The following is a 13,664-nucleotide window of genomic DNA, read 5'->3' as shown; positions in this document are numbered from 1 at the left end:
GTGATCATTTCCACTTTTCCATCAGCGATGTCAGTCTCCGATCCGCCAGATACCCCGCAGACCGCCCTCTACGTCGCCGTATCCGACGTGGCCCCCACCGTCGTGGACATGTACGGCTCCACCACCGACGTCCCACCGCTGCCAGACGTGGCCAAACAGGACACGCACGCTGACGTGGCTGCTCTCCGCGCCAGCTTCGCGTCGGGCGCCACCAAGGACCTGCAGACGCGCAAGACGCTGCTCAAGGCGCTGCAGAGGCTCGTGAACGAGAACGAGACGCTCCTGAACGAGGCCGTGTGGAAGGATCTGCACAAGCACCCGGTGGAGCTGTTTGGCACGGAGGTCTCGCTGCTCAAGGCCGATCTCCAGGACTTCATCGACTACGTGGACGACTGGTCCAAGCCCAAGCTCAAGCCCACGAATATTGTGAACCTTCCAGGACTGTCCTACGTGAGACCCGAGCCGCTGGGCGTGGTGTGCGTCATTGGCACGTGGAACTACCCTATCAATCTGCTGCTCATGCCGCTCGTGGCGGCACTGGGAGCGGGCAATTGTGTCATCGTGCGACTCCCAGGAGACGACACCACGCGGTACCTGAATAACGTGCTGCTCCAGCTCTTTGACAAGTATATGGACAGGCGCTACGTGCGCTGCGTGTACGGAGGAGTAGAGGAGACCAAGAAGATGCTGCAGGAACGATACGACCTCATTTTCGCCACTGGTGGCAACTTTTTGGGAAAGATCGTGGCGCAGGCAGCTGCGCAGCACTTGACGCCAACAGTGCTGGAGCTGGGAGGCAAGTCCCCGTGCATTATTGACGGCACCGCCGACATGAAGTTGGCTGCGAAGCGTATCGCGTGGGGAGCTTTTGTAAACGCTGGCCAGACGTGTGTTCGTCCGGACTACCTGCTCGTGGACGCTAGTGTGGGTGACAAGTTCGTCAAGTTGCTCGAAGAGGAGCTGGTAGCGCAATACGGCGGTGCCAATGGAAAGGAGTCGGACAGCTACGGTCGTGTGGTCAACCAGCGCATGTACGAGCGACTAGCGCGTATTCTTGATAAGGATCGCAAGCATGTGACCTACGGTGGTGAGAGTGACGACAAGCAGCGCTTCATTTCGCCTACGCTGTTAAACTTCCGCACGAAGCTCGACTCCTTCGTGTCCAGTGCTTGTATGAGTGAAGAGATCTTTGGACCGTTGCTGCCGGTGTATTATTACTCCGTCGGTGACTTGGACGAGCCCATAAACTTCATCACTGCTCGAGAGAAGCCGCTTGCGCTCTACCATTTCAGCAGCAATGGAACGAACAAAGAGCGTGTGGTGAATGAAACCTCCGCCGGCAGCATGGTCGTCAACGACGTGCTTATGCAGTTGTCGAACGCGAATGTGCCATTTGGCGGCGTTGGCAACTCTGGCATGGGAGCTTACCACGGCCATTACGGCTTTGAAGTCTTCTCCCACTACAAGGCAGTGATCTACAAAAATGGGCTGCTGGATCTACCGCAACGCTACGCGCCATACACACCGGCTAAGAAGTTCGTGCTGAGCATCGCCATGTACCCGTTCACCCGCCTACACATGCGATTGCTCAAGTCTCTGGGGTTCGCAGCGGTGCTCGCCATCATCGCAGTCATTGTCAAGTTCTCGGTCTAAGCACCGATCCAGAGAAGGCGTCCTCTCCTTAATCTTTTTATTCGGGACTCCAATGAATGAGGCGTTGCGTAACACAATGAAGTTGCAGTATCGCTTTACTAGCTGACACTGCTTACTATTTGCTTTCCTTGTTGTCCAGTTCCACTATATCCTTCTCCTCGTTGTTGGTGACCTTCGCACCTTTTGCTGCTCCTTCGTCTTCAACATCTTCTGGGCCTTCCTCATCCTTGCTGAGCTTCCCCTCCGAGCTTTTGCGCTTCCCACAAGTCCTCGCAGTGTCCTCGCAGTCTTTTGCGTCGGCACGGGTTTCGACCGATGCACGCGCCCGCATCGACTTCATGAGCCCGTAAAAGGCGTCATAGTCCATGGACGCGATCACGATTTCGAGGTACTGCTCGGCTTTGGGGTCCACCTTGATAGCCTTTTGGCAATGCTCTGCGAACTCATCCTCCGTCACGCCTTGCTCCGCCAGAAAAGCTATCACGACAAGAGTTCATCAGTATCTATGGCGGCCGGGATGAGGCTGCAAAACCTAATGCAACTCACTTTTCATGTGCTCGTTGAACATGTGCTGGAACTCGATGTAGATGGTCATGTACGCGAGCTGGTGCTCCAAGTCGTTCGTGAAGCTGAGCGCGTGGTCCAGGAAGAACTGCTCGAACTGGCGCTGGAACTGCGTCGTCTTGATGTACTCTGCGAGCGCGCGCACCACAGGGTCCTGAATCTTGTCGTCCATAGCGATGGTGAGGGAGGATCACGTCACGCTGTATCGCTGTTGCTCGCCTCTTGCAGACTGCGCCGTTCTCGAACCGCCACATTGGCACAGGGAGAAACCGCCCGCCGCGTTCACCTCGCTTGAAATAGCTGCACTGCCACCGCGCAGGAACTCTCCGCAGCAATATATACTTCCGTACTGGTCTGGCGCTCAATAGCGGGTGTAGTTGGTGTCGGCGCCATGCTCTACAACTTAGTTGTAGCGCGGGGCCATAGTTGCCGTGTTGGTTCAACTTGACCCTGTGTAGCCATGTACCGTTTGGGTACCATACTGACGTCATCCGTAATTACCTCTTTTTACGTAAAAAAACAAACAGGAATCTTTTTGACGGCCACTTTGGCCCCCCTCCAAGATATCTCAATTGTTGCTGTCTGTATTAACGTTCAATCGCGACGACAATGGCCAAGTGGACGTTCTCCCTCTTGGTACTGTGCCTCTCGGCGCTGGTGCTGGCGATTCAGGCTAGCAAGGGCCCCAAGATCACCAACCAGGTCTACTTCGACGTGAGCATCGACGGCGAGCCCGCGGGCCGCATCGTCATGGGTCTCTACGGCAAGACCGTGCCCAAGACAGTTGAGAACTTCCGCGCGCTGTGCACGGGCGAGAAGGGCGTGGGAAACAGCGGCAAGCCACTGCACTACAAGGAAAGCATCTTCCACCGCATCATCCCCAACTTCATGATCCAGGGCGGAGACTTCACCAACTTTAACGGCATGGGCGGCGAGAGCATCTACGGCGCCAAGTTCCCGGACGAGAACTTCAAGCTGTACGGTCAAATAACCAGAATGTTATCCACTCTATCACTGGCACTAACGTTATATTTCGCTGCTGGGTATTTGCAGGAAACACGCCGGCAAGGGCACGCTCAGCATGGCCAACTCTGGCGCCAACACGAACGGCAGCCAGTTCTTTATCTGCACGGTCAAGACCTCGTGGCTGGACGGCCGCCACGTCGTTTTCGGCCGCGTGGTGCAGGGCATGGACGTGCTGGACGCACTTGAGGCTGTGGGCTCCCCCAGCGGCACTCCAAGCAAGAAGGTGATCATCTCCGACAGCGGAGAGTTGGCCGAGGACGCCTTCGTTGAGGAGGAGTAGATGGCGCGAATGTGCAGAACAGATCGGATGAGCGTCACTCGAGTCGACTTCTTAGCGTGATACTTTCAAGAAATAACGACGTGCTGTCCGCATTTCATTTGTGGTGCAACAGACCCACAATGCCGCGCAAGAACAACTCGTGTAAAGAACGCATTTACTGTTTTCAAAAACTGCTATCGTAAACTAAACTCATCGACAAGGGTACGAGCTCGCTATGAATGAGTGCGTCTGCACGTGGATAGAAGACTGGTGGATGCGAGCAAAGCATTCAGCTTCTTAAAGGGTACGCTCGTTCACTCCGAGCGAAGCCGACGGTATATTTGCTGACCCGCGCCAGTAGCTCCAGCAGTTTTTGTTATCTCGGTTGTGCCAGTAGTGCCTGCTGTCCCTGTCGTTCCGCCCACGCCAGTCGTCCCAGCACCAGCACCGCCAATGCCCGTGCCAGTGCTAAGGTCAGGTGCGTGGACTGAGCCCGGTCCAGTCAAGCCTGTAGTAGTTTTGGCGGAGCCTCCGCTCATACCACCACCCATTCCGGGTAGACCGCCGCTCATACCAGAGGCACCACCTGCACCCAAGCCAGGAATCATGTTGGTCAAGCTAGAGAGACCGTTGCTCATGCCGGAGGTGCCACCGCCGCCACCCATGCCGGGGAGCATCTTAGTGAGGCCGGAGAAGCCACCGCCTAGTCCAGACATGCCACCACCGCCCATGCCGGGGAGACCACCCATGCTGGGGATCATCTTAGTGAGGCTAGACAGACCCCCACCCATGCCTCCACCCGTGCCAGGCAGTCCACCGCCGAACATACCGAATGTTTGAGCTGCTTCTTGTTCGGCGTCCACACACACCGATAGAGCCACAACTGCGACGAGTAGCGCGAAGATCTTGTTGCTGCTAACCATTATTGGATTGGTGCTTGATCCAATTGATGCAACCGGAGCTTGATAAAGTAGATTCGGAAATGAGCTACGAAAGGTGACCCCGACGACGAAATACGGTACTGCTGCACTAGGATGTGGGTCTGCATGGAGTTGAGGGCGTCTCGCCTCAGAAAAATATTCGTATAGAGCGCCAGCAACTAGAGTGCGTTTTTGTGATCCGTCACCGCAACGAGAGTGGTCACAGCAATATACCTACCGGCTTGATCTGTTCTGTGTGGAGTTCATGGCAGCCGCTTAAGCATGTATACCACTTCATGGCCGTATACAAACGGGCGCTCGTTGAGCTGCTATTATATGTATAACGGGTCCGTGAACCACAATCTAGCGTCCGTCTGGGCGAATGCAAATCGTGCTTGACATGGCGAACTTAGCTTCAACTTTGCGCATACAAATGTCAGTATTTCAATCGTCGGATAAGATTTTGAGTTCAAGGCACGACACGACGGACACGAACAGCGAACAGAATGCAGGATAATCAAGCCTCCGGACCAATTCGTACGAAAGTGACCAAGTGGCGCCCGCCATCACGAATTTACCAACTGCTCAAGTGGCAGAAGAGAGCCTACATTGGGCGGCGCAGAACGGCAAACGAACTGGCTGAAGGCGCTGTTCATGCCCGCAATCACGCATCCGAACCATGTATTGATATTGAGCTCACATGTACCACGAATACGTTTACACATGGTGCTCAACAGCTGTGGCATCCACGGCCGTCGTAGTACGCCATGAACACTATCCCGTGAGCCCCTCTGCGCTGTCAGGAACATTGCTATCTGGTCCAACTCCCCTGCAGCTCGAGGTCCTACGCTCACTTCCAAATCTGCTCGCGCGACCTACAAACGCACGGATAGAGCTGCTCACCCGTTCTTCGCCAAGCCAAGATATTACACGAAGCCCACCACGCCCCAATGCCGGCCAACAAAGTATTTGCTCTTCTTATCGCTGTCGCCGCCGTCTCAGGTGGTGCACGTGCTGACCAAGAAGCCGCTGAGAATTACAGTGGAGGTGGCACGAGTGGTGGTCTCCCTGGTATGAGCGGTGGCCTCTCCGACATAACCAAGATGATTCCTAGTATGGGCAGTAGTGGAACCAGCGGCGGTCTTTCTGGCATGGGCGGCGGTCTCAGCAAAATGCTACCTGGTATGGGCGGTACTGGAACAAGTGGGGGCGGTCTCTCTGGACTCAGTAAAATGATTCCTGGTGCCGGCAGTGCCGGGGGCGGCCTTTCAAGCTTGAGCAAGATGATTCCTGGCACGGGAGGAGCTAGCGGCGGTCTCTCTGGGCTCAGTAAAATGATTCCTGGTGCCGGCAGTACCGGGGGCGGCCTTTCAAGCTTGAGCAAGATGATTCCTGGCACGGGAGGAGCTAGCGGCGGTCTCTCTGGGCTCAGTAAAATGATTCCTGGTGCCGGCAGTACCGGGGGCGGCCTGTCAAGCTTGAGCAAGATGATTCCTGGCACGGGAGGAGCTAGCGGCGGTCTCTCTGGGCTCAGTAAAATGATCCCTGGTGCCGGCAGCGCCGGGGGCGGCCTGTCAAGCTTGAGCAAGATGATTCCTGGGGCCGGAAATGGTGGAGCAGGGGGTTACGGGCCAGGAACGGTTCACGCGCCCGGCACGGATGCTACAAGCCTTGATACTGGGGCTACTGGTGCCACCCAGGCGAGCAGTACTGGGACAACTGCTGATACTGGAACTGCCGACGCCGGTGCATCTGGAGGTGCTACTCCGTCCCAGAAGACGTACCGCAATCTTCGTTCAGAGTAAGGTCCGCGTCACCCGTTGACTGTTGCTTGCGGAGATTTCTTTGTTGAGGTCCTGGCGTAGTTGTAGTTGTTGCAGTGCAAAAAGAATAAATGTGTGATATGCCAGCTTGCGTATTGTCTGCTTATTTCGCTTTTCCGGTCATATAGGCAACGATTTGTAGGCTAATCACCACAGTAGTCTGGCCCAGGCTCACCATGATTTCTTTCGGTGGATCGCCGAGCTCCTCACCAACGCGGACCAAGCCTGTCACACCAACCTATTGCACAAGTAATCGCTGTAGCAAGATTCATGGTTGGAATTAGACCAGAGCCAACGACAGAAGCAGCACTCGACGGCTTCGGACGTTCTGTACAGAAGTGCCTTTCAAGAGTTATGGATGAGGCTTGTAACGACAGTTTCATATTCTTGTTGAGGCCCTCAACTTGAGGGTATTTCAAGTCAAAAATGGATTATACAACAATATTAAATGCACACTAAGAAATACAAATGTTGTATTTCTGCAAGTAAACATGGACTACAACTCATAGCGACGGTACGCTACAGGGCGTGCTTACAAGTAAGAATGACCATCCTGTGCCTGTAAGAGCACCGGGAGGCGCGACGCTGTTCAGGGAGGCGAGATTAGCTTACTCCATCGAGCGGAGCTTGCGGTACGCCTTCTGAGAAGTATTAGCGCCCGCACCGGCCTTCGCCCCAGTGTTCCTATTAGCGTTCGCAGAAGCAGTCGCCGTCGCAGAGGCGCTCACCGACGCACCACCAGTCTTTGCCGTGGTGGTGCCGTCGCCGTTCGTGACAGCCACGGTCTTGCTCGAGTAGCCATCCCCGCCAACGCCGGTTCCAACGCCGACGTCAACATCGTGGACCCCTACGGCAGGCGCACCAACACCGACATCGACACCGCTGACACCCACAACACCTGGGAGTCCCACGCCGACACCAGCAACACCGGGGACGCTAACGCCAACGCCCAAGCCCAAGCCATTCACGCCAACTGCTGCAGGAACTCCGACACCCACACTGGCAACGCCCGGGACGCCGACACTGACACCGGGGCCGACACCACCAGGAACACCGACGCCGACGCTAGCGACGCCCGGGACACCGACACCGACATCGGGGACATCCAGTAGGCCGAAGGTCTCGGCGGCCTCCTTCTCGGCGCGGGCGTTGCTGGAGAGAGCTGCGATGGCGATGCACAGGACGAAGATCTTGCTGCTGTTGAACATGGCTGAAGTTGTTCTGGATTGTAGTAGGGGTCGACTTGGTCCGATAAAACGAGGAAAGTGCTTGGTCTTGGTGGAGTAGGCTCTAGAGGTAGGAGCTCGAGTGGGTGAATTTGAGAATGAGGTGTGCAGGCCAGTGCGCTGATACGGAGTGGTGACCCTACTTACTGTCCGTACAACGCGCCCGGGTCAGGTGGGTCAACTGTCGAGGAGCATGATTGACAGTGGTAAAGATCCTTAGCACTTGTAGATAGATACGGAGCTCCGTGTGTGCACGAATTCTTGGTGCCGTTTGTAGTATTGGCCATTCTAGATGACGACCAGATGCGAATCGCCGCACGCCGGTTTACAGTCACTCCGGGCGCTTGCAGTCAGTCTCTACATCTTCTTATCTGGGTGCCTTCCTCCGTTAAGCCAAATACCATCCGGTAATTATGTGCGAGAGTTTGTGGATGCTGCATGGGCCCAACATTGACGAATTTTGCTACAAATGTTGTAGTCGACACCAAGCATGTATCGAATACCTGTTGGCTGTACGAGCTCTCAAACGGTTGGTTGGCACCGACTACGACTATGGTTTCTCCACAATCCACTCTCTGTCAAAGCGAAAAAGCCCGGCCGTTTCTTATACCCATTTGTACTACCGTTTGTATGGTCTAAGTTGAAGCGGGATAACATTGTCGATACGGAGCGACAGACAAGAAATCCTGCGTCTGTGTGTTATCCGGCGCTATGACCACCACCCCCTTCGTCGTGACAGCAACGTCTCTACGTAGCGAAAATGGCCGTCAGAGGCGTACTGGGCTCCATACTGTATTAGTCCAGGGTATTCATCAGCAGCTACGCTACTCGACACAGCTCGACACCGTATCAGCGCACTGGCCTGCACACCTCATTCTCAAATTCACCCACTCGAGCTCCTACCTCTCGAGCCTACTCCACCAAGACCAAGCACTTTCCTCGTTTTATCGGACCAAGTCGACCCCTACTACCATCCAGAACAACTTCAGCCATGTTCAACAGCAGCAAGATCTTCGTCCTGTGCATCGCCATCGCAGCTCTCTCCAGCAACGCCCGCGCCGAGAAGGAGGCCGCCGAGACCTTCGGTCTACTGGGTGTCCCCGGTGTCGGTGTCGGTGTCCCGGGCGTCGCTAGCGTCGGCGTCGGTGTCGGTGTTCCTGGTGGTGTCGGCCCCGGCGTCAGTGTCGGCGTCCCGGGCGTTGCCAGTGTGGGTGTCGGAGTTCCTGCAGCAGTTGGCGTGAATGGCTTGGGCTTGGGCGTTGGCGTTGGCGTCCCCGGTGTTGCTGGTGTCGGCGTGGGACTCCCAGGTGTTGTGGGTGTCAGCGGTGTCGATGTCGGTGTTGGTGCGCCTGCCGTAGGGGTCCACGATGTTGACGTCGGCGTTGGAACCGGCGTTGGCGGAGATGGCTACTCGAGCAAGACTGTGGCTGTCACGAACGGCGACGGCACCACCACGGCAAAGACTGGTGGTGCGTCGGTGAGCGCCTCTGCGACGGCGACTGCTTCTGCGAACGCTAATAGGAACACTGGGGCGAAGGCCGGTGCGGGCGCTAATACTTCTCAGAAGGCGTACCGCAAACTCTACTCGGTGGAGTATAGCGGATCTAACCAGCGTCGTCGCGGTTCGTTTGGAGCTGTGCGCGTCGACCAGTAAGATCTAGCCAAATAGTAAGGAAAAGCGATCAATCATAACACAATATCCTATCCAGAAAACTTAGCCTCATTCTGAGATCTCTCTCAAAAGTAACAAGCCAAGGAAAGCACCTGCTGGAGCAATAGTTAAGAAGGAGCAATGAAGGGGTCTTCGCTTCTGGTGGTGCTCGCTGTGGCGATGTGTGCTGTTGCTATTGCGCCGACTATATACGGGCTCGAAGATAGTGTCGCTCTGACTGAGGAACAAGGTAGATACATGCCTGGTACCTAAAGACTCTTTAGTAAAGAGCTCAAGAAGGTTAAAACTAACTGCGTCATATACACGACACAGGAGCACGTTTGCGTCGCCTCTCTGAAGTACAGCGTGAGGAGCCTCCGGAGATGATAGCCCCTAAGGATTCCGTGGTGGAGAGCGATGAGCATCATGCCTGGTGGCACAGAGGAGTCAGTTGCTCTCCTGGCTCGCGTTTCTGGCCTCGCTGCCATAGCGACCGCTACCTCGAGGAAGAACCGTCGGAAGATATCGCAGAAGAGCTACCGACGGAGGGTGACGAGGACCACGCACCATGGCATGGTGGTGGTGGCTGCTTCCCGGGCTCGCGCGTGTGGCCACGCTGCCGCGGATGGGGAGGTCGTGGGGATTGTTTCCCGGGAGCTCGCTTCTGGCCTCGTTGCAAGTCGTTCTAGGGATGGCTAAACTGGACGATGGAAGACACCCGTTGCTGGGTGAAAGTGCTTACGAATGAGAGTGAACACTTTTAGCGTTGCAGCGACGTGAGTGAGTTGGGCGCGTGCACCGCAAGAGAGCAGGCGAAAACCTGTCAAATACAGGTTTTAAATCTGCACGCTGCAGATTAAATAGAGGAACGGTTGATCCTCACTAAGATAATTTGGTTGTCTTGGTCTCTTGATTCATGGATCAAGATACTGGTTTGGTAATCTTAGTTCAGAAACTTAACATCTACCTCAAGACTGTTAGATCCCCATCAGCTAGAAGTTCTAGCTGATGGGGGAGCGCAGACTGCGACGGATACGTCTGTTTCCAGCTCCAAGATGTGCTCTGAATGCATAGCTAGCACTATGACAAGTCAAGGTCATCTGCCCTCGAAGAAGTACTATGCTATTGACAACTAGTTATAGCGCTGCGTTGCTCACAGGGGTGTATCTCGCACGTGAATCCTCGCTAACGTTAGTTTGCCACTTTACCAATGCACTTACCAAGAATCAACTGTGACAACACGCACACATCAGGCCATCAGTTCCTGGAGCGAAATAAGACCCACGGCACGAATGCCGTAACTCACCTTGTCACCAGGCTTGATAGTGAACTCGAACGACTCGGGTGCCTCAAAAACTAGCACAACTGTAGAGCCCAACTGTTCACACAAACAACAAATATTAGCGTGCAATATTAGGCCATAACCGAAGTAAAGTATCGTCATACCTTAAACTGTGCCATCTCCTCGCCGCGCGTCGTGTCCACCTTAACACCGTAGTTTTTGGTAACACACTGACCCACAAGTGGATCCTGTGCAGAAGTGTTGGAGCAGAATTCCGGCTCCTTCGTGAGGACAATGGAACCCACGTTGGTGGCACCAACAGCCGTCAGAGAGAAGAAACCGTGCTTCCATTCGCCAAGTAAAGCTACACGCTCATTTTCCACGAACAAGCTCGGGATCAACCGCGCAGCAGTTTGATTCACCGGAAAGAGGTTTCCAGGGAAGTGGCGACGCTCTTCAACCTGCCAGTCCACAGGCGCGTGGATGCGGTGGTAGTCCCCAGGCGCGAGATACAGCACGCAGTGGAATACTTTCTTGCCTTGCGAAGCTGCTGTCTTCTTGGTGAAGAACGAAGGCAGGCCGCCGAGAAACTCGTCGAGTCGGTATCGTGCGCCTTTGATCTGCTCCAGCGTTGGCACATCGGCCGTGTCGTTCACCACACCAATCGATGCCACAGTGCCGTCCACGGGGCTGGCAAGATGGCCAGGAACCGAGTCGAACGGACGGACGCCCTCCTTCAGCGGACGCGAGAAGAACTCACCGAGGTTAGCGTAATCTTGCAGGGGATACTTCATCTCGTCCAGTTTGCAGTCGAACACGGTGGTCCAGGCCTTGTACACGGGTTCACGCATCCACACGGGACTACAATAAAAACCGATGAGAATTTCACCACCAAAGCTGATAAATCACAAAATCTCGTCGTACAGCTCCTTGTCGTGCACTTGGCCCCATAGTCTGGACGCGGCTCGGTACGGGAAGAGCTTAAGCGACTGCAGCTGGCGCTCTGTGGCCATGGATCCCTCAAACACAGTGTGACTCCCAGGAAGTCGTTGCAGCGCCGCCGCCGGGTGCGTCTTGCGCTCCTCGTCCGTCGGGTGGTTGAGCTGCTGCCACTGCAGGAAGCCAATGAGTGCGAAGCCCGCAGTGGCCGGGATCTTCCAGCCACCAGAGAAGAATGAGCCGCTGCTGTTGGCATTCGGCTGCTGCTGGGAAAACTGTCGGCGCTGCTGCAGCGTAAGGAGAGCGGAGCGGCGACGACCGACATATGTGACGACCATGGTCCCCACGTTTGTGAATGAGATGAGACCGAAGTTTGGATAATTGCAGATATCTTAAGCGTTGGTATTCATCAAGTAGATGTGTTAGGAGATATGTAAATTGGTGTGTGGATACACAGAACTCGCGTCGTCCGGCCATTTAGCTCTCGATGAAGACCAAGTAGATGACGAGGACGAACAAGGTGTGTGTGAGCTGCTTTACTTGATTGCGAGTTTGGTGCTTGCACGAAGGCCTAGTTGGCTGATGTCTCCACTAACTTTGCGTAGATGCCACGGCGATTGATTAGCTCCTGATGCGCGCCTTGCTCCGCGACTTTCCCACCACTTATGACGCAGATCTTGTCCGCCTTCCGAATTGTAGATAAGCGGTGCGCGATCACAATGGTTGTGCGTCGATGAAGAGCGACCACCTTGTCAAGCGCTTCCTGAACGACCTTCTCGCTTTCGGAATCGAGAGCACTTGTGGCTTCGTCCAGCAGCAAAATACTGGGGTTCTTGATCATCGCGCGAGCGATAGCAATCCTCTGTTTTTGGCCACCCGACAGTTGCTCGCCCTTCATTCCCACCTGTGTATTGTACCCGTCCGGGAATTGCATGATGAAGTCATGTGCATTCGACATCTTTGCCACTGCCGCAACTTCTTCCATGCTTGGCATGGTGTCCAGGCCGTACGCGATGTTCTCCGCTATCGTGCCGATGAATAAAGTCGGCTCTTGTCCCACGAGTCCAAGTTGACTCCGAAGCCAGCGTACATTTAGCTGCTTCAAGTCTACTCCATCAAGCAAGACCTGGCCGTGGATTGGATCGTAAAATCGCTCGAGTAACCCCACACACGTGCTTTTGCCGCCTCCACTTGGCCCACAAAACGCGACAGTCTCGCCCGGCTCAATGGTGAGGTTGTAGTTTTTCAATACTGCCACCCTCGGTCGTGTCGGATACCGGAAGGTAATGTCCTTGAACTCGATTTTGCCAAAAACGTGAGCGGGTCGAAGGCCATCTTCTTGGAAGGAATCAATAGGTAAATACCGGTCACGGATAGATAAGATGGCACTTCCAGCTTCAAATGCGCTATCTGAATCGGCAACGTATGCTACTGAGGCCCCCACGCTCTGAGAAGACATGATGATCGCCATTAGCGAGCGCATCAGCTGACGAAACGTGATACTTCCATCATTCACAAGCTTACCGCCATACCAAAATGTGAAAGCGTAAGTCGCGAACACAATGAACGAGCTAAAACCCACTGCCAACCCGTTTACTTGTGCGTCTCGCTCGCCTGCTTTCCTGGGCTCGTCAAGGAGAACCGAAAATTTGTCGCACGAAGACGGTTCCAGTCCAAGTGATACGACTGTGCGAATATTACCGAGCACTTCTGAAGCGTGAGCACCAACATTGGCCATATCATCAGCGAGGATCCCGTTGCCACGCATGTTTTTAGACCGAAACACATTGCCGAGCACAAGAACGGGAATAATGGCTAGCATCACGAGTGTAAGAAGCCAGCTCCCTGATAAAAACGAGATCAACAGCGCGGCCACAGTTGTGAACACAGCTTGGAATAACCGCCCTTGAGCCTCTCCGGATATCAATGCAACACGCAACGCACTCGTTGCCAGATCTGCTGTCAGTGCTCCTGTCGCGTGCTCGGTTTCGTCAAAGAAGGCGATGTTTTGACGGCAAAGGGACGAAAAGTGCATTTCTCGAAGTCGTGATGTCAACTTTTCAGCCACATATCTGAATCCGTAACTTTGGATTGCCGCGCCAGCGAAGAGAACAAACGATCCAGCGAGGTAGAGCACGCCAAATACTGTAACCTCGTGAGGTAATGTGGACAAATAGGAGCGATCGTGATACTCCTGATAGTTGGCATAATCGACAGTCATAATCGCGACCAGCTCGCTAATAAGAACGGCCGAAGCAGGAAAAGCTGAGCCATTGATGGCAGACCCAACCATACCCAGCATAAAATACTTGCGTTCCGGC

The 13,664-nt window shown here is 54.7% G+C and overlaps 7 protein-coding genes across 7 annotated transcripts; 4 read left to right on the top strand and 3 right to left on the bottom strand.

The window, feature by feature from the left end:
- Nucleotides 1-27: 27 nt before the first annotated feature.
- Nucleotides 28-1,653, top strand: KRP23_14068 (Aldehyde dehydrogenase, dimeric NADP-preferring; the record flags this gene model as incomplete). The annotated part of the gene is made up of 1 exon (XM_067884855.1): nt 28-1,653. The coding sequence occupies one exon, from the start codon at nt 28-30 to the stop codon at nt 1,651-1,653; it is 1,626 nt and encodes a 541-aa protein (XP_067737622.1).
- Nucleotides 1,654-1,768: 115 nt separating this feature from the next.
- KRP23_14067 (uncharacterized protein) lies at nt 1,769-2,389 on the bottom strand (the record flags this gene model as incomplete). Its single annotated transcript, XM_067884854.1, has 2 exons — nt 1,769-2,130; nt 2,200-2,389. 2 exons carry the CDS (start codon nt 2,387-2,389, stop codon nt 1,769-1,771), a joined length of 552 nt encoding a protein of 183 aa, XP_067737621.1.
- Nucleotides 2,390-2,826: 437 nt separating this feature from the next.
- Nucleotides 2,827-3,523, top strand: KRP23_14066 (Peptidyl-prolyl cis-trans isomerase CYP19-4; the record flags this gene model as incomplete). Its single annotated transcript, XM_067884853.1, has 2 exons — nt 2,827-3,194; nt 3,271-3,523. 2 exons carry the CDS (start codon nt 2,827-2,829, stop codon nt 3,521-3,523), a joined length of 621 nt encoding a protein of 206 aa, XP_067737620.1.
- A 293-nt stretch (nt 3,524-3,816) lies between these two features.
- Nucleotides 3,817-4,425, bottom strand: KRP23_14065 (uncharacterized protein; the record flags this gene model as incomplete). The annotated part of the gene is made up of 1 exon (XM_067884852.1): nt 3,817-4,425. The coding sequence occupies one exon, from the start codon at nt 4,423-4,425 to the stop codon at nt 3,817-3,819; it is 609 nt and encodes a 202-aa protein (XP_067737619.1).
- Nucleotides 4,426-5,372: 947 nt separating this feature from the next.
- KRP23_14064 (uncharacterized protein) lies at nt 5,373-6,227 on the top strand (the record flags this gene model as incomplete). The annotated part of the gene is made up of 1 exon (XM_067884851.1): nt 5,373-6,227. The coding sequence occupies one exon, from the start codon at nt 5,373-5,375 to the stop codon at nt 6,225-6,227; it is 855 nt and encodes a 284-aa protein (XP_067737618.1).
- Nucleotides 6,228-8,462: 2,235 nt separating this feature from the next.
- On the top strand, nt 8,463-9,125 carry KRP23_14063 (uncharacterized protein; the record flags this gene model as incomplete). The annotated part of the gene is made up of 1 exon (XM_067884850.1): nt 8,463-9,125. One exon carries the CDS (start codon nt 8,463-8,465, stop codon nt 9,123-9,125), a length of 663 nt encoding a protein of 220 aa, XP_067737617.1.
- A 1,188-nt stretch (nt 9,126-10,313) lies between these two features.
- KRP23_14062 (Phosphatidylserine decarboxylase proenzyme 1, mitochondrial) lies at nt 10,314-11,681 on the bottom strand (the record flags this gene model as incomplete). The annotated part of the gene is made up of 4 exons (XM_067884849.1): nt 10,314-10,352; nt 10,429-10,500; nt 10,569-11,265; nt 11,329-11,681. 4 exons carry the CDS (start codon nt 11,679-11,681, stop codon nt 10,314-10,316), a joined length of 1,161 nt encoding a protein of 386 aa, XP_067737616.1.
- Nucleotides 11,682-13,664: the final 1,983 nt, after the last annotated feature.

Source organism: Phytophthora ramorum (assembly GCF_020800215.1).
Source record: "Phytophthora ramorum isolate Pr-102 chromosome Unknown Phyram_PR-102_s0020, whole genome shotgun sequence".
NCBI lineage: Eukaryota > Oomycota > Peronosporomycetes > Peronosporales > Peronosporaceae > Phytophthora > Phytophthora ramorum.
Note: the sequence above shows the minus strand (reverse complement) of the source record. Positions and strands in the feature narration are given on the sequence as shown.